The 18,571-nt window shown below is 40.1% G+C and overlaps 1 protein-coding gene across 4 annotated transcripts in view; it reads right to left on the bottom strand.

Annotated features, from left to right (window-relative positions):
- The window catches only part of ankfy1 (ankyrin repeat and FYVE domain containing 1), a 93,133-nt gene that overhangs the window by 19,446 nt on the left and 55,116 nt on the right, over nt 1-18,571 (bottom strand). For all 4 annotated transcript variants that reach the window (XR_006315831.1, XM_043718812.1, XM_043718811.1 and 1 more), the window contains exons 8-15: nt 16,668-16,872; nt 16,135-16,203; nt 15,835-16,031; nt 12,075-12,172; nt 8,710-8,932; nt 7,871-7,969; nt 7,302-7,455; nt 6,951-7,119 (exon numbers count right to left, since the gene is read on the bottom strand). Coding sequence is in view for 3 of the 4 variants with exons in the window: in XM_043718812.1 (XP_043574747.1) it covers nt 6,951-7,119; nt 7,302-7,455; nt 7,871-7,969; nt 8,710-8,932; nt 12,075-12,172; nt 15,835-16,031; nt 16,135-16,203; nt 16,668-16,872 (1,214 nt within the window). In the remaining variant the exon portion in view is untranslated. The remainder of the gene's footprint in view (nt 1-6,950; nt 7,120-7,301; nt 7,456-7,870; nt 7,970-8,709; nt 8,933-12,074; nt 12,173-15,834; nt 16,032-16,134; nt 16,204-16,667; nt 16,873-18,571) is intronic.

The following is an 18,571-nucleotide window of genomic DNA, read 5'->3' as shown; positions in this document are numbered from 1 at the left end:
CTACATTTCATAGTTTACCATTTATATAAATTATTCAAAGAGGACCCAGAACCAATCCTGTGGAACACTGCTGGTGACAGACCTCCAGTCCAAAAAACAACCCTCCACCACCTCTAACACCTGCTTTAAACCAGTTATGTATCCAATTGGCAAGTTCACCCGGAATCCCACTGACCCAACTTCATTAGTCTATCAGGCTGAACCTTGTCAAAGGCTTTAGTAAAGTCTAAGTAAACTATTGCTTTGCCCTCCATCTTTTCATTAACTTCCTCAAAAAACTCAATTTTTTGACAATTTTCTTCACATGAAACCATGCTGACTCTCCCTAAACATTTTGTGGCCCTCTGAATGTTGCGAGATCCTATCCTTTTAGAATCACCAACAACTTACCCACAGTTGAAGTCAGACTCACAGGTCTACAGTTCCCTAGTTTCTCCTTACAACCCTTCTAAAAAGGCACATTAGCCACCCTCCAGTCATCAGACATCTCATCCATAGTTATAGCTATTGCAAATATTTCTGCAAGGGGCCTCAAAATTTCCTCTAACTTCCCAGAGTGTTCTGGGATACATTAGATCAGAACCCAGAGATTTTTCCACCTTTAGATTCTCCAAGGCCTGCAGAACTTTCTCCTTGATAATGTGAAGAACTTGAAACATCAATGGTTTATTTCCCCAACTTCTCTAGCCTCCATTTCTTCCTCCACAGTAAAAGATGATGCGAAATATCACTCCTGGGTTTCAGCACAAAGACAGCCATTTTGATCTTTAAGGGGTCCTACCCTGTCTCCAGTTACCGCCTTACTCTTAATGTACTTAACCTTAACTGCGAAATCATAGAGAAGTAATATCCCAAGCCCACACAAAGTGATTGAAGGCATTGGTCAGGTGGAAGCATAGGCCAATCAAAAAAAATACATCCCTCCATGGATGTGGAATGCACATTTTTAACTGAAGTTAAGCGCAGACTAAAATCTGCAGGATCCCTGCACTTCCATATAATGAGAGTTCTTAAACAAGGAAAAGAATAAATACATTGTCACAATGAATCACACAACCTTTTTAAATTTAAAAGCCTCTTCTAATCTTCCAAAGGTTTCTCTGGCAGGTAAAATAAACTGCATTTACATAATACATTTTAGCAATCATAGGAAGCTCCAAGTGTTTGAATGTTATAGAAATTATTTTGAAGTGTAGTCTCTGTTATGAAAAAACAAACAAAAAGAGAACTTGCACAAATCCCACACACTGCATTAGGATAACAGTCAGTCAATCTGTTTTGGCAATAACAGATAGAGGAGTAAATATTAGCCAGGACACGGTGATCTGTTCTCTTCCATTAATACAATGGAATCTTAAATCTGGAGAGGGTAGATGGGACCTCAAAGTGCAGCTCTCCCAACTTAAAGATGATGCCCAAGTCTCTGTAAAGGGACTTGAACCCGCAGCCTTGTAACAGAGAAGAAAGAGTGCATTGCTGAGCCACAAACTGATATCAATAGTTCCTACACACAACTGTTCACCGTTCACTCAAGTCTAAATCGGTTATGGTTTTTAAAAAGGCATCAATAGCAGTGCCATCATTAGTGGCATTCTAGCTGAATTTTTTTCTGCATGGACCACATTACTTGACACCATTTGTGACAACCCAAACACAGTAAAATTATGCAGCATCCTTCCAATTGGAATGCTCCAATATACCCATCAAGCATCACAGTTACTACACAAACTACCAATGCTCTCAGTTGGAAGTCATTGCAAAAGACCTAAACAGTTATAGTACATTTTCCCTTCAGTGTTTACAGTGAGGCAAGTCACAAGGTGGAAGGCTCAAAGCTTCTGAAAGTTGCAGAATGTCAAGGCATGTTTTCATTCAATTCATATTGTCGTCATACATTTTATTTTAAAAATGGACACCACCCAATCCTGATGCAAGCCAGATTACAAATTTTTCTATACTGTCTTGGCACAGAAATTGCAATTTTAGTGTGACAATGATTTAATTCAAGTTAGACAAGCTAAGACTAGTGGGTTTTGACATTACTGTATTTCATCAGGTGAAAGTTAAGCAAGATTTCTGCTTTTAGACTCTCTAGTGCAGCTAAAAAAGGAGAGCATGGTACAAAGTTATGTAGAAAATTAGTGGGGCCACATATACCAACATGCTCAATTCACAAGCTTACATGCTTTTACAGTTTTGGGAAGCACAGTGTTTGATTAAAAAATCACCACCAGAGCCTATTCCAGCACAAATACAAAAAGTGATTTTCTTTTCTCAGGCAGAAAAACAACAGAGTGGGTGTGATTACACACATCCAGAATCTAACTCTTATTTCCAAAAAGGTCTATAATGGGTGTGATTTATCATCGTGGGTATATATTTTTTTAAAGAAACAGAGTCCAAGTCCAAAATGCTGGTCAGGTTATAAGTTTCTTATTGAACTCTTCTGGATTCATTGTTGCAGCAATTTCAGTATCAAGGGCTCATGAAATGACTGCACAGAGACCGGTATCCTATCACCAAGTCACCCTTTATTTACTGGTGCACAGGACACTGGCTGTGGTCAGCACTTGAACAGAGGAGATTCAAAATCTTCTGGTTATATTGGTCAGCCAGGACTTTCCGGGTTAACAACCAATCAAGGACCTCGTAGTCAACAGGATTCACCTGGTCCCAATCACTATAATTCACATTACCAAAAGGAGTGAGCTATAGAGCATTTTGCATTGCCCCTTTCCCAGTCCCCATCTCCATTGGTACCAATATGACAGGTACAACCCTCCAGTAACTTGGTGACATTAGTTACAGGGAAGTGTTACCTAACCATTGCTCAAATGGTTCTTATAATGTAACACTTAACCCACATTCCATTTGCTGTTAGCAAAGTAATTTGAACAATGAAGGCTTACAAATCTGGCATATTCAATTTCAATTAATGATCTCTGAATTGGTTTATATGTAATTCAACACAACAGGCTGTGAACTTGCAATCCTCCTCAACGTGCAACGCGAACAAGGACAAGTAAATAAGTAAGACATTTAAAGCAAAGCTTAGTATCCATGAGAGATCAGAACTACCCAAAATGCACCACATTAGAAATCAGCTAGCATAATGGTGGATTTGGTATGAAGAATTGCTGGAGTCAGAAAAGGCAAACCCCATACAAGGTTTTATTTAGTTGATCATCTACTCTAGTGTTAAAGAAATTATACAGTCAGAAGCAAACTGAAATAAGAGAAAACTGCTGATCAAAATCTATAAGTCTGGTGTCCATATGCAAAAATTTTCCAACATCACATGACGATATCACGGCTGTGCTAGAGGAGGACACTATGGATGTCAATGGGGAGCGAGGCATTATGGGTGGAGCTGAGAAATAAGAAGGGTGCAGTCACACTGTTGGGGCTGTATTACAGACCTCCCAACAGTGAGCGTGAGGTAGAAGAACAAATAGGCAAACAGATTATGAATAGATGTAGAGGCAATAGGGTAGTGGAGATGGGAGATTTTAATTTTCCCAACATTGACTGGGATACACGTAACGTCAGAGGTCTGGGTGGGATAGAATTTGTAAGAAGCGTCCAGGAGAGTTTTCTAGAGCAGTATGTCAATAGTCTGATGAGGGAAGGGACCATATGGGACCTGGTACTGGGGAACGAGTCAGGCCAGGTAGAAGTAGTTATGGTGAGGGATTTCTTTGGGAACAGTGACCACAATTCTGTAAGTTTTCGAATACTCGTAGATAAAGAGGAGAGTGGTCCTCAGGGAAGAGCACTAAACTGGGCCAAGGCCAATTGTATCAAAATTAGGCAGGAGCTCAGAAACGTGGATTGGAAACAGCTATTTGAATGGAAGTCCACATTTGATATGTGGGAGACTTTCAAAAGATAGGTTAAGGACAGTGCAGGATAGGCATGTCCTGTTGAAGGCAGAGGATTGAAAAGGGCAAGATTCGTGAACCATGAATGACAGGAGAAATTGTACAACTAGCCAAGAGGAAAAGGGAAGTGTACATTAGACCTAGGCAGCTAAGAACAGAACGGGCCCTGGAAGAATATGAGAACATAGAACATAGAACATAGAAGAATACAGCGCAGTACAGGCACAAGGAAGAGTAGGACAAGTCTTAAACAAGGAATCAAGTGGGCAAAAGGGGTCCTGAAATAGCTTTAGCAAGCAGAATATGGAGAATACCAAAGCATTTTATTCTTATATAAGCAGCAAGCGGGTAACTAGAGAAAGGATTGATCCACTAAATGATAACGAAGGAAGGCTGTGTGTCAAATCTGAGAGAATGGGTGAGATTTTGAATGATTACTTTGCAGTATTCATGTAGAGGAACATGAATCTTGAGATTAGAGATAGAAGTTTGATTAGTCTGGATCACGTTGACATAAGTAGGGAAGAGGTATTGGACAAATCCCTAGGACCAGATGGAATCTATCCCAGGTTGCTGAGGGAGGTGAGGTGAGGTGAGGGGAAATAGCTGGGGCCCTGACAGATATCTTTGTGGCATCCTTAAACACAGGTGAGGTGCCGGAGAACTGGAAGGTTGATCAAGAAGGGTAGTAGGGATATTCCGGGTAACTAATGACCAGTGAGCCTAACATCGGTGGTGGGAAAGTTGCTGGAGAAGGTATGGAGGGATAAGATCTATTTATATTTAGAAAAGAATGGGCTTATCAGCGATGGTTTTGTGCAGGGGAGATCGTGCCTTACCAACTTGATAGAGTTCTTCAAGGAAGTGACCAAGTTGATAGATGAAGGAAGGGCTGTTGATGTCATATACCTGGACTTTAGTAAGGTTCCCCATGGTAGACTAATGGAGAAAGTGAAGTCACATGGTGTGCAGGGTGGGTAAAGAACTGGTTGAGCAACAGGAGATAGAGTAGTAGTTGAAGGGAGTTTCTCGAAATGGAGAAAGGCGACCAGTGGTGTTCCACAGGGGTCAGTGTTGGGGCCACTGTTGTTTGTGATATACATAAATGATCTGGAAGAGGGCACTGTTGGTATGATCAGCAAGTTTGCAGATGACACGAAGATTGGTGAAGTAGCAGAAAGCATGAGGGACAGTCAGAGAATGCAGGAGGATATACATAGACTGGAGAGTTGGGTGGAAAAGTTGCAGATGGATTTCAACCCAGACGAATGTGAGGTGATGCATTTAGGCAAGTCTAATTCTAGAGCGAATTATACAATGAAGGGAAGAGCCTTGGGAAAAGTTGATGGGCAGAGAGATCTGGGAGTGCAGGTCCATTGTACCCTGAAAGTTGCTGAACAGGTGGATACAATGGTCAAGAAGGCACTATAGTATGCTTGCCTTCATGGGGTATTGAGTAGAAGAGCTGGCAAGTCATGTTAACATTGTACAAGACATTGGTTCGGCTGCATTTAGAATACAGCGTACAGTTCTGGTCACCACATTACCAAAAGGATGTAGACGCTTTGGAGAGGGTGCAGAGAAGGTTTACGAGGATGTTGCCTGGTATGGAAAGTACTAGCTATGAAGAGAGGTTGAGTAGGTTAGGTTTATTTTCAATAGAGAAAAAAAAAATTCAGGGGGACCGGATTGAGGTTGATAAAATCATGAAGGGTACAGACAAGGTGGACAGAGACAAGTTTTTACCCAGGGTGAAGGATTCAATAACGAGAGGTCACGCTTTCAAGGTGAGAGGTAGAAAGTTTAAGGGGATACACGCAGCAAGTACTTTACACAGAGGGTGGTGGGCGTTTGGAACATGTTGCCAGCAGAGGTGGTAGAGGCAGGCACGGTAGACTCATTTAACATGAGTCTGGATAAATGCATGAGTAGGTGGGGAGGAGAGGGATACAGATGCTTAGGAATTGCTTAGGTTTAGACAGTACAGTTGGATCGGCTCAGGCCTGGAGGGCCGAAGGGCCTGTTCCTAGGCTGTAAATTTTCTTTATTCTATCACTACCACGCTTCCTCAAGAAATAGGCAGTTGACTAGAAAGAGGCAGATGACGACCCGAAAGCAGTCTTGAATTATTATTAAGGGGTTCAATTGGTTTAAAAATAGAGAAATTATTTCCGAGGGAGGGAGGGAGGGAGGGAGGGAGGGAGGGAGGGAGTATATCTCAGACTAGGATCATAAGTCACCAGTAAAACATGAAACTCTAAAATTCTACACAAACCTCTTTACAAATGTTAAAATGCAGGACTCGTTATCTCACGGAGAAGGCGAAGTGAACGGATGATATTAAAAAGGAAGATCAATAGCTTGAGGTGAAAGGGATTAGATTCGATCCCCTACATTATGGAAACAAGCCCTTTGGCTCAACAAGTCCACACTGACCCGCCAAAGAGTAACCCGCCCAGACCCATTCCCCTACCCTACATTTACCCCTGACTAATGCACCTAATTAGTACAGGCAATTTAGCATGGCTAATTCACCTAACCTGCACATCTTTGGATTGTGAGAGGAAACCGGAGCACTCGGAGGAAACCCACGCAGACACGGGGAGAATGTGCAAACTCCACACAGACAGTTGTCATAGGCTGGAATCGAACCTGGGTCCCTAGTGCTGTGAGGCAGCAGTGCTAACCACTGAGCCACCATGCCACCCTTAGAAGACTACGTCAATAAGCAAGATGAATAGAATACAAGAGAACGTGTGTAGAGGTTTAATAAGCATTGACTAGATGAGGTTTGCAGTGTACAAACTGGCTGTTCAGCCGATCAAAGCACAACATTTTTAAGCAAGCAGAATACATAGCGTGATGCTTGGTAGGACTGAGAAAACTTGAATTAACAATGAGTTTCATGTTCCTGACAGGGGGAGGTTACTGGCTTGACACTATTTTAACATCCAAAAGGTTGGGATGTTTTACAGCAAAAAAATTAAATTGTATTTTCAATCTTCACTGCATGGACCTGGAGTACTTGATGCTATGAAAAGGGTTCAGCCCAGCATCAAGTGCACTTACCAAGGTGGAGGCAATGTCCTCAAGCCCACTCTCCAGGGCGAGCCACAATGGTGCATTTCCCTTCTCATCCGGTACAGACATATCTGCACCACGGGTACAAAGAGCATCGACCACAAGTGGTAACTGGTTCTTGATGGCCAACTGAAGAGCTGTCTCACTGTCACGGGTTCTGACAAAAATAAAACAATCAAAACAAAAAAAAAAAAAGAGAAACGATTAAGAAATATTTGTTATGGGGAAAAGGTTAGTAATGAAAACAGAATTAGAATAAGCTGATTAATTGTGCAAAAAGATATAGATTACTCTCTACAATTTCCTTCTGCTCAATGTATTATGCAGTAACTTACTTACCGAATATTTATATCAGCTTGGTGTTCAAGGAGGAAGAGGGCACTCTTGCTGTCTTGCCTCTGAATTGCCATGTGCAGTAGAGTCTGACCATCTGACATGCAGTCATTAATGGCAGCCCCTGAACCCAGCAGCTGAGCTGCGATTGTATGCATGCCTGCAGGGAGAGTACAGTTAGTCTGGTGGTTAAACCTTTAGACTTCACATTGCAGAGAAGTCATGGGATTATTTAAAAATGCAACTTGCGATTTCTTTCCTAAAAAATTCTTAGTCACCCCAGAGATCTTTTAAATTGACTGATGTGGATTAAGCGGAGCCATATTTCGCAAAGATGATATAGGGTAATGTATTTTGACTGCAAAGTAACCTACCAACTTATCAAATCACTATCTCCAACAACACCAAATCGGATCATGACAGTTTATAGATATCTTCCTGCCCCTTCACATCAGGATTACCCCAGGTTACAAGAACACCCACTGCACTGAAACAAATATTTATAAAGAATTTCCAAAAAGTCAGTCACAAGGATAAAAGGAAAGGAGCTTAACACAATGTATATTCATAGGTACCTGTCCATAGAGCCAGCCCAAGGACTGTTTGATCTCTTGAATCTTTGAGACTGAAGTCAGGAATGATTTGTAGGTTACTGGTAGCATGAAGTGCATTTGCTGAGTTGAATAATAAAAAAAACATTAGTCTTCTTCACCTCTCAGTTTTTCAGATCAAAAAGCCAGTTTCAATTACGATTGGCATAAAATGATTGGACCGAAGCAAAAGTTCAAAAGCAACTATTTAACTGTCAGGTCTTGAAGTGGTCAAATCTCGCCAACTTTGTAAGCATGTTACAAAGCTATGTCCCAAAATATTTTACATAAATGTTTATATAGACATGCTTTGGAAATTTAAATTACTTCTGAAATATTAAATGGTTTTGTATTTCTATGGCAATGCTTTAAAGTACATCACAATATTTCATCAAACCACAGAAACAAAGTCATCGACAATAGTTATTTTAAAATCAATCTGTTTGGGGTATGTTATTATATACCTCGAGCGGGTGGAAATTTATACCCAATCTCCTGGCCCACAGGGAGGGATACTACCAACTCGCTATAAGACCCACATTGTGATAGTGCAAATTGATCTTATTTCGTAGAGTATCAAAGTTTTATCAAGAATAAAACTTTTAAAGTTATGACTAGGCAAATCCACAACAAAAACTTTTGAGGTGGGAAGGAGTGGCTGAAATAAAAAGGGAGAGTCTGGAGATCCAAATCAAACCTTAAGTTTGCCTCTCAATGTGGCCAAGCAATGCTCAACCGTCTATAGACAAGTTACCGTTCCCTCACAATTAGGAATGATAATGATACCAAGGTGGTTAAGATTAGTGAGGGAGAAGCAACCCTACCTTTCTGCTCCAATATCACCGACACCACATCAGGATGGTTATGTGCTATTGCCATGTGAAGTGGTGTCTGCAGGGAGAGACCATCCTGAGAGTCTTGCGACAAACCTGTACCGACAGAAAGCGGTCGCTTGGTTTGAATGTTGGGATTCGCTCCATGCTGTAGTAGTTCTACCGTGAGATTTGCCAAGCCACGACGACATGCTGTGTGCAGGGGAGTTTCACCCTAGATAAAAGCACAGCAAAAGGGGAGGGAGAGATGGACAGGGAAATGAAGAACAGTGCAGTCATAGATTTTACCATGGGATGTAAATTAATTTTTTAGAGAAAAACAAAGTCTGAATTTGTGCTACACAGAGTTGCTCAGTGAGGAACAGTCAATGTATGCAGCCTTTAAGGCTCTATGACAGGTTAGCATTTGATATGGAAAATAATTTTCTTCACCTGCTAATCTCAATGTATATTTTGTAACAAATATAAAAAAAAAGGACCATTGGTACCAAATCGACAATCCTTGCGCCCAAATCAGAAATTAACTGGAATGAAACAAGGCAGCCAATCAGCTTGCACCTTTATTTGGATAGCTTAGAAAGAGCTATCCAAATTGCCCACTTTCCTACACTTTTCCCATATCCCCACAATTAATTTCCTTATTATGCGACTTTACGAAGGGCAAAAATAGGAAGAACTGGAATTGACTTTATCCAATTTCATTTCCAAATCCTTAAAATATTGCTCTCAATACACTTTTAAGCAATGCTTTCCAAATCAAATAGCTACACTTAAACAAGAATGTTTGGCCAATACCCACAAAACTGTACTCTGGCTATTGATGTTGCTACCTTTAACGACAGTCTCTCACTATCTACTCTATCATTTTGACCATCTCTTTAAACCTCCCCCTTAATGGTCGTCTGTTCTGACTACACCAATTCCAGCTGCATCTTCACTTAACTGAAATCTTTCAATGCTGATCCTGTCCTCCTTTGTAAGATGTGGAGGAACAGACAATGCAACATAGGTATAGTAAGGCCTATTCTGCAGATAACTCTAGTTCTGAAAAATTCAGGTCATAAACTATAAATTAATTTTGTCAAAGCTGAAGATATGGGTTGGGGGCAAGAGTTCAATCGTGATCCAAACAAGGAACAAGAGGCGGCCATTCGGCCCTTTGAGTCTGCTTCACCATTCAACATAATCATGGTTGATCTAAACTTTAATCTCAACTCTACATTCCTGCATAGCCCCAATAATCTTTCATCTGCTTGATAAGCAAAAATTTCGACCTCTGCCACAAAAATATCTAAAGATTCTGTAACAGCCACTTTTTGAGGAAGGAAATTCTAAAAAGACTCAACACAAAAAAAGTGTTTTGTTGGGGTCTCAAATGTGCCTCGTTTTTAAACCATGACCACAGAGTCCTGGATTCTCCCAGAAGAGGGAACATCCTTTCAACATGCACCTGGTTAAGCACCTTCAAGATCTCATAGTCCCACTTGACTACAGGGCTGTTCTCAATCTCTCGAGCGCGAAAGGGTGAGACGGACAACTGGCAGTGGCATAACCTGGGGGTAGTCATAGCTCAGACAAAGGGAGAGGTTGAGAAGGAAGGTCCTTCATGGTAAACTCCAGTTGTGTTGGAGTTGAACCCATGTTGTTAGGGCCTCTCTACATTGCAAACCAGCTACTCAGCAAACTGGGTTAGTGAATCTTCTCTGAACTGCTTCCAATGCATCAACATCCTTCTGCAAGTGTGGTGACCACACTGTATACTGTTGAGGCCAATGTTTTTCTTTATTGTTTTCATTTTTGATTTGGGACTACAAACTGTAGTTGAGAATCAAAAAAACTTTGAACTTTGAGCAGCAGCTTATTTTGAAAAGGAGGAAAATGCAAACCAACTGAGGTTTGCATGTGTGGGAACTAGCCTGGAAAGATAACGCATTCATTACTGTAAAATGACTGCAGACATTTCGGTACCGGGACATTTTAAACTCAAGGACTGGCGGTTGGTTGGATGTAGCATTGGTCATTGTAGGGGAGGCCAGTGCTGGCCGGCCAATCTCAATGTGGGGAAAAAGGTTAGCCATAGACTGATTGGTTTCGACTTGGTTTTTGGGGTAGAAGGCTATGTGCTCAGAAGCTGCTGGACTGCAAGGCTGTACTCTAGTTTTACTCGAGTTTTCTATGCAATTACAAGAATTGTGGAACTTCTGGAGAAAATAATCAGTTTATAAGAAATAAAGTGAATGTTCATTAGATCCTGCTGGAAGCTGTTTGCATTAACCAGTGACTTGAGAATTTGAATAAGACGCAATCTTTTGTCCCTGCAATATAAATGCAGCACTCAGGGTTCCACAAAGACCAGATATTCAAGTGTTGAAACTGGCCAGTTACAACTCATTTTGTTTTTAATTTATCCCTTAACTGGGTCTGAGTTGGGGTAATGGAGTTGGGTTTAAATCATGAACATTAAATTAGATTATCTTAGTGCTTAATATTGTAACTTTAACAGAGCAAAGCTAAGAATAAACTGCTAGATCTATTTAAGTTATAAAAAAACTTTGGTGTCTAATATCTATTCTTCAAGTCTGGTTAGGAAAAATTGGGCAATTTGAGTCTCGAATGTTTGGGATTTACACCAGTGAAATTAGTGATAGACTGTTTTGGTTTGGTTTGCTCTTGCTGCCCAACAGTCTGCCAGATGAGTCCCACCAATGCCCTGTAGAACTCAAGCATAATCTCCCTTCTCTTACATTCAATTCCAATTCAGTCAACTAGTGGCACATTTTGTAGTAGGGTCAATTGGAACTAAGTGTAGAAATACATAGATATCTGGAAAGGGAGATATTATTTGCCCCAAATAATTACTTTCTAAAGCATGTTACAAACAACAGGTTAAAGGCCTGTAGCTAAGACTCGATGTTCAAGTCCCTCTTTTCCAATTCAAATCTTGTCCACATGTTCAATCAGGGTGACTGGATAACAAAACAGGGGAGAAGCTTTTTGGTCAATTTCTCCTTTCGCCCTAATTTAGACAAGCTGTCATAAATCAAATCTTTGGGGTTCTTCTGTCTGATTGATTTGTCAACATGCTAAGTGGTATATTCACCCATTAACTGAGGGAAACATGCACTTGCTCTGTGAGCATATGCAAAGCTACTTAAGCAGTTTTATTCTCCACTTCAGCTACTCTATGTTAAACTCTGTTCTATGTAATCAATTGAGAGACAAAGCAAACACAGCCCATACTCAACAGAAGTTGTGAACCATTCATGTACTGTATTTGGATAAATGATATTATGTTTTTTCCCCTCCATTTATAAGTTAAAGACAATTCCTTAAAATATTAACTTCAAAAGACTCACCAAGTGATTGGTGTGGTTAACCTTAGCCCCGTGAGCAACCAAGAAGAGTGCAGCAGCTTCATTTTCAGTCTCCGATGCTCTTTGCATTAGACAATTCCCTAGCAGAGTGAAATGTGGTTCACTATGTTAGAAGCCTCTAAAGAGTATAATAGGTTGGAAAGATATCCCATTGATTACTACTTTACATTTAGATAATTGACACCTCAATTTATACTCAACATCTAGTATCACAAGTTCTATATATTGCTAACATTCTATAGCAATTTACATGCTGAGTCAAGACTGAGCTGAAGATTAGAGGCTGAGGAATAATTAAAACAAATTCAGTCACCATTTTAAAGGCCATACATTCTATTAATAACTGAATATCTAGAATTTAACTTGTTAGTCAAATAGTAACCTTTGTTACAATTTTGGAAAGCTTGCAGAATTATCTGTAATACAGAGGAGCTTCACACTTGTCACAGAATAAAGCCAGTGTTAAGAACCAGCATGTGGAGTCTTTTACCATGGGGAGGCTGTTACATTCCAACTACCAGAGCTCCACATGAAAAAGGAGACTCTTGCTTCTATCACCTGCATTAGGCGTATGAGTGCAGGCTAATAATCAACTTGTTAGGCAGTGTTATAAATGCCCATTACAAGGCCTTCAAGTCCTGAGGCAAGACTGGAACCTGATCTTCTAGGTCAGAGGTAGGGATACTACCACTGTCACAAAAACTCCCTTCACAAACTGGCTTCAACACTACTGGCAATTACAACGACTGTAGGGATTCTATAACTCAGGAGTTTCTTCCAGACCAGGGTGCCTCATAAATTGAAACGACGGAGTTGCTGTTAGTAATCATAGGTATTTATACTGGAAAAATTGCAAGCAGCACATGCAGATGCAATGCTCTTGGAAATAATTCCAAAAATGACTTTCAAACCACAGGCACAGATGTGAGAAGTGTTTAAACATTAACATGCTAAAAACAACCAACCAGAGATATATTCTGGAAAGTTGTGTGAATAACTCAGACAATAAAGAGTTGGTGTTTTCCCTGAAGTGGCCAAACAGTGAACTGGGGTGTTATCAGTGGGTTGCTTTGGAAAGCTACATCAGAACTGCTGCAGCTCAAACAATACAGGTTCACAGAAATTTCCCTCATTGATATTACATTCGAGCTTCATGAGAGTAGCTAATGACTACTAAACAAACCTACAGTGCCTGAGTAAAGAACATCATATTGTGGAACAGCGGAAGTATTCAATGATAAACATGCTGAAGGCGAATACCGTGGTTGTGCGGCAAGAGCTTAAAATTATCAACAATTTAAACTGACCTTCATACTTCAGTTACAATACAACTTTAACATGAACCAAAATTACAATAGTTTCTTCATTTAGGAATTAGCAACTTGCGTGCTTCCAGAAGAAATCATAACACTTTCAAATCATTAGGTTATAGAGATACACTTCAATTTTGGAGAAACAAAAGCCATAACTAAGCCATAATAAGATGAGGGAAACTTAAATAACCTTTAGACTCTCATAAATGTTACCCAACTCAAAATGTTAACACTTCTTCTCTCCGCTGAAGCTGTGTGACTAGCACTAAACATGATTAAATGTGTTCTCAACCAGCTAGGATTGTCATCAGGCACAAACTAAACCATTTCTCTCAAAGGATAGCAAGCTAAAGGTGACATTTTTTAATATGATTAGATGTTAAATTGTTTGTTCAGCTGGACATAAAACATCCTCCATCACCTTACTGAAGCACCGACTGAGTTTTACAGCGCACTGGCTTCCATTTATCTGCCAGCTTATACCAGCATAAGCCAAATGAGTCACTAATCTGTACTGTGCCATACATCAGCTACCACATTCCCAATTTCTCCAAAGCATTTTTGGATATCGCAAAGTCAGAGGTCAGAGCAGAAATAGTAGGCCATTCAGCCCATCAAGTCTGCTCCACCATTCAATGAGATCACGGTCAACCTGATAATCCTCAACTTCACTTTCGTGCCTTTATCCATGTAATCTTTGCTTCTCTTACTGATTAGGAAAATTATTTCAATCTTGAATATATTTAACTATCAAGTCTCTACATTAAAGAATTCCAGATTCACTATCCTCACCTTTGCCTTAATTTCAGAATTAGGTGCTGCTCATGTGTCCTTTGGTCCTAGACTCTCCCACAAGGCATAACCACCTCTCCACATTTACCCTATCAAACCCTTACGAACCTGATATTTTCAATAACGTCAACTCATTCTTCAAAACTCCAATGAGTATTAGCCCAACCTCTCCTCAAGACAGTCGCTCCATACCCAGGATCAGCTAAGTGAATCTTTTCTGGACTGCCTGCAATGCTGGTGTATCTGTCCTTAGATAATGGGTGCTCACAGTATTCAAAAGTCATCAAACTAGCATAGTTTAGAATTGTTTTAGCAAGACCTCCTTATTTTCATATTCCATTCCCTTTGAAATAAAGGCCAGCATTCCATTTGCCTTGCCAATACCTGAACTTGGGTGCTAGCTTTTTGCAGTTCATGCACAAGAACTTCCAGTCCTTTTGAGCTGCAGTTTTGTCTTTCCCCATTTAAATATTATTCAGCTCCTCTACTCTTCCACCTAAAGTACATAACATCTATTTCACCTGCCAAGCTTTTGTCAACTCTTAACTGGTGTGCATCCTTTTGTAGATGGTGACATCCTCATCACCACTCTTCTCAGCTATTTTCATTTTATCCTTAAACTAGGCAATAGTACATTCACTGAGGAACATACGTTATAAATACTTGTGGTCCCAGCAATGATCCCTGTGGCAATTTGCCAATTACAGCTGTAATAATTTGCCAAACAGGATTGCCCTTCAAGATGCTATATGACTCTACTCGACTAGATTATGTATTTCTCCATGCTCTACCATTAAATCCTTTAGACTCTAACATTACCCGAATAAACAGAAGTTAAGGTGACTGGCCTACTTTTTTTTTTTAAACCTGACCCCTTTTGTACAGCAAATGACATTGGTTGTCCCAATTCTGACTTTTCCAAAATCGAAGGACTCTTGGAAGATTACTAATAGACCACTATCACTAGAGCTAACTCCTTTACAATTCTATATATAAAAACCCATCAATCTTTAGACACATTAGTACACCTAGTACATTTCTCTGGTGATATTGATTGGAATGTTATTTTTGGAATCCTCAGTCTTCATGGTAGAGGCCAATATTTATTCAACTCCTCAGCCACTAGCCTGTGTTCACTCTGGCCCTATTCTTTGTTTCTAAATAAAGACATTGTCCACCTTCGCATTACTTGCTAGTTTCCCCTCAACTTATTCTGTTTTTGGGTCATCTTTTGTGGGCTTTTAAAATGTTCCTACTTCTCTGGTTTACCACTAATTTTTACCATATTGTATTGGCTAACTTGGTTTGATTAGAAAAGAGATCGATAATTGCTGTATGCATCCTGACAAGCTACTGTTCATGACTGTATATATGCATCACTTCCCTGGATGGATGCAGCTCCATTCAAAGGCTGGCTCCAGTCCCAAGTTTGATGCCCATCCCCTGCATCACCAGCTTATAGAAACTGCAGTTTATCCTGTAGACCTTGCAAACGAACAGTTCCGCTGATTTTTCTCTGCACTGCAAAACCAGCTTGTTGCAGTGCACATCACATTGTTGGCTATGGTACAACTGAAAGGTGAGGACTGGTCTGTACACATGTAATTTTCCTGCTGGTGTATTTGCTAGTTTCTCACCCTTTGCATCTGGTGCATCTGGATTACTACCCCGTTTAATTAGTTTTGCTGCAAAACTATTCTCATCAAATGAAGTGCCATTCACAACTGGAACATCATCAAATGGGTTCACCGACTGATCGGAGTCCACTGTTATATCCTGGAGTGCTAACCACAGCGCCGTGCTTCCTTCATGGTCCTTCAGCTCCAGGTCAATTCTGCAAAAATACATTTGCCAAAGACATTTTAGAAAACAATTACACTTCAAGAAGCCAAGTGCTTTCAGAAGAAGCAATGAAGAAATTAGTGATTCATACGTACTGTTTACATTGCAGTAGCTGTGTGAAAACATACTCATTGCCTGCCAGTATAGAAGTGTGTAAAGGTGTCCTGTGTAAACAAGGAAGAGATCTCAGTGGAAGGAGTTAACAACCAATACATAGCTTTTGTAACAGTACTGCTGCACAATTTGACCTAATAAAGACGTTTTTAGCAAATTTTCAACTAAACAATGCATCATTCACAGGATTAAAGCAACCAGTTTGTTTGCGGCTCCTTCAAAAAGGTCAGTTGGATTTGGACAGGTTGTACAATTAAGGTCAGGGCCCCAATTCCAAAAAAGGGAGGATGACAACTAGACGGTGTTGCTACTTCTACTTAGTACAACAACTGCCAGTACAACTTAAATGGACCTACAGCGCTCCACAACAATGATCAAGCAGAAAGCATAGCAGTGACAAGGAAAAAGAAAGGAGGGCGAAAACATACAAGTGGAGAAATACTGGTAGAACACACACTTCGTTCCAAATTATCCCAATATAGGAAGCTAGATAGGAGAGACAACTGCTGCTCACCGTCCTTTGCTATCCTGCATGTTTGAATTGGCTGATGCTTCCAAAAGCGCTTGTGCGATACGTGCCATTCCTGCCATTGCTTCTACTGAGTGCTTTTTCAGACTGTATGAGGCCACTAGGTGAAGAGGTGTCTCCTGCTGTCCATATGTAGCTGCATTCACACGAGCACCATTGCGAATTAGGAAGCTAGCTGAAAATTCATCACCTGTATTAAAGGGTTCCCAAAAATATTTGGTTCAAATTTAAATGTGATAAGGCTGTATAAAAACTTATGAAAAATAAAGATATTTTGCAGAAATGTACATAATATAGTTTGCAATGTTCCAATTAGCTTGAAACAGTTTGACAAGGAAGTAAAGGAACACAGTAGTGTTCTATACTGTCCAAACTGGGAAGCAGACTATCAAAAGAATAGATTACAGAGCAGCCTGGTTTGATGCAAGGGAAATAAAATCTAGTAAAAAATGTAGGAAGATTAGATATGTGAACTGGATGTACAAAACCCAATATAATCAGTACAGCATTGTAATTACCAAATATTTCTGTGGATGCTGTAATTGGAGCAGACAACCAGATCAATGTTTCATCTACACAGTGAAATGACTTCAGGTTCAAAAAGTCAAATACACAAATTCCTAATTATCAGGAAGGCATGGGCTACCAGTAGGTAGAACCCAGAACTAGTCTAAGCCCAACTTTCTACTTTAGTAGGGCAGAATTGCATAGAAATCTTTTACTTTTGCAGGAAACTAGTTTGAGACAAATATATTTGGCATAATAAAGCCACTCCAATACATGAACAGAATTCCACCAGTTAAAACATGCACATTCCAATTTCCTCTCAGCACTCGACAGATACTTTCATTATTCCCCTCTAATTGCACTCAAATCAAACCAATACAGCACACCAAGACAGCAATATCACTCTGTTCTCAGTAAACACAAGTGTTGGAGCATGATTCAATTGTTTGGCTCAACTAATATTTAATTTGATGTTGTTTTTGTGGAGGATAATGGATTCTGACACCAACAATGTGAATTCTAAATCTTACGCCAAGTGGGAAACAAATGGCTCTTCAATGTTCCATGTGTGCTAGGAAAAAGGATCAACACCACTGTAAACAAGATTGAAATTTTAACATTTCTGGGATGTTTGACATTCAAACTGATTTTTGTTCAGAATACTGAAGAATGGTCCAAGTTTGCACTTAGTTGAAAAATTGCTCCAGTTCTAAAGATTAGCAATTAACTACAAAGTTAAAGAATTAAACCCCACTTGGCACAAGTTTTAGAATTCACATGTTGGTGTCAGATTCCATACACCTCCACAAACAACAAATTAAATATTAGTTGAGCCAAACAATTGAATCATGCTCCTACACTTGCGTTTACTGAGAACAGAATGATATTGCTGTTTTGGTATGCTGTATAGTACATATACAAAATGTAAGTGCCATGTTAGTACTTCCATCACATCCCAATATAGCTTCCAGAGTCCTTTCTCCACATAATTTTCCAGCTTTGCCATTTATCAGCTAGTTTTAAATACTCTAAATAGAGTCAGAGGTGTACAGCACAGAAACAGACCCTTGGGTCCAACCCGTCCATGCCAACCAGATATCCCAAACCAATCTAGTCCCACCTGCCAGCACCTGGCCCGTATCCCTCCAAACCCTTCCTATTCATATACCCATCCAAATGACTTTTGAATTTTGCAATTGTAACAGCCTCCACCACTTCCTCTGGCAGCTCATTCCATACATGGACCACTGTGTGAAAAAGAGGCCTCTTCGGTCCCTTTGATATCGAGTGCCGGCTTTGACCGTCACATCACCATCTTCTCCCCGGAGGGAAGGTTATACCAAGTAGAATATGCTTTTAAGGCTATAAACCAAGGTGGCCTC

The sequence above is a fragment of the Chiloscyllium plagiosum genome, chromosome 28 (genome assembly GCF_004010195.1).
Source record: "Chiloscyllium plagiosum isolate BGI_BamShark_2017 chromosome 28, ASM401019v2, whole genome shotgun sequence".
Taxonomy (NCBI): Eukaryota; Metazoa; Chordata; class Chondrichthyes; order Orectolobiformes; family Hemiscylliidae; genus Chiloscyllium; species Chiloscyllium plagiosum.
This window is presented reverse-complemented; position numbering and strand designations above follow the sequence as displayed.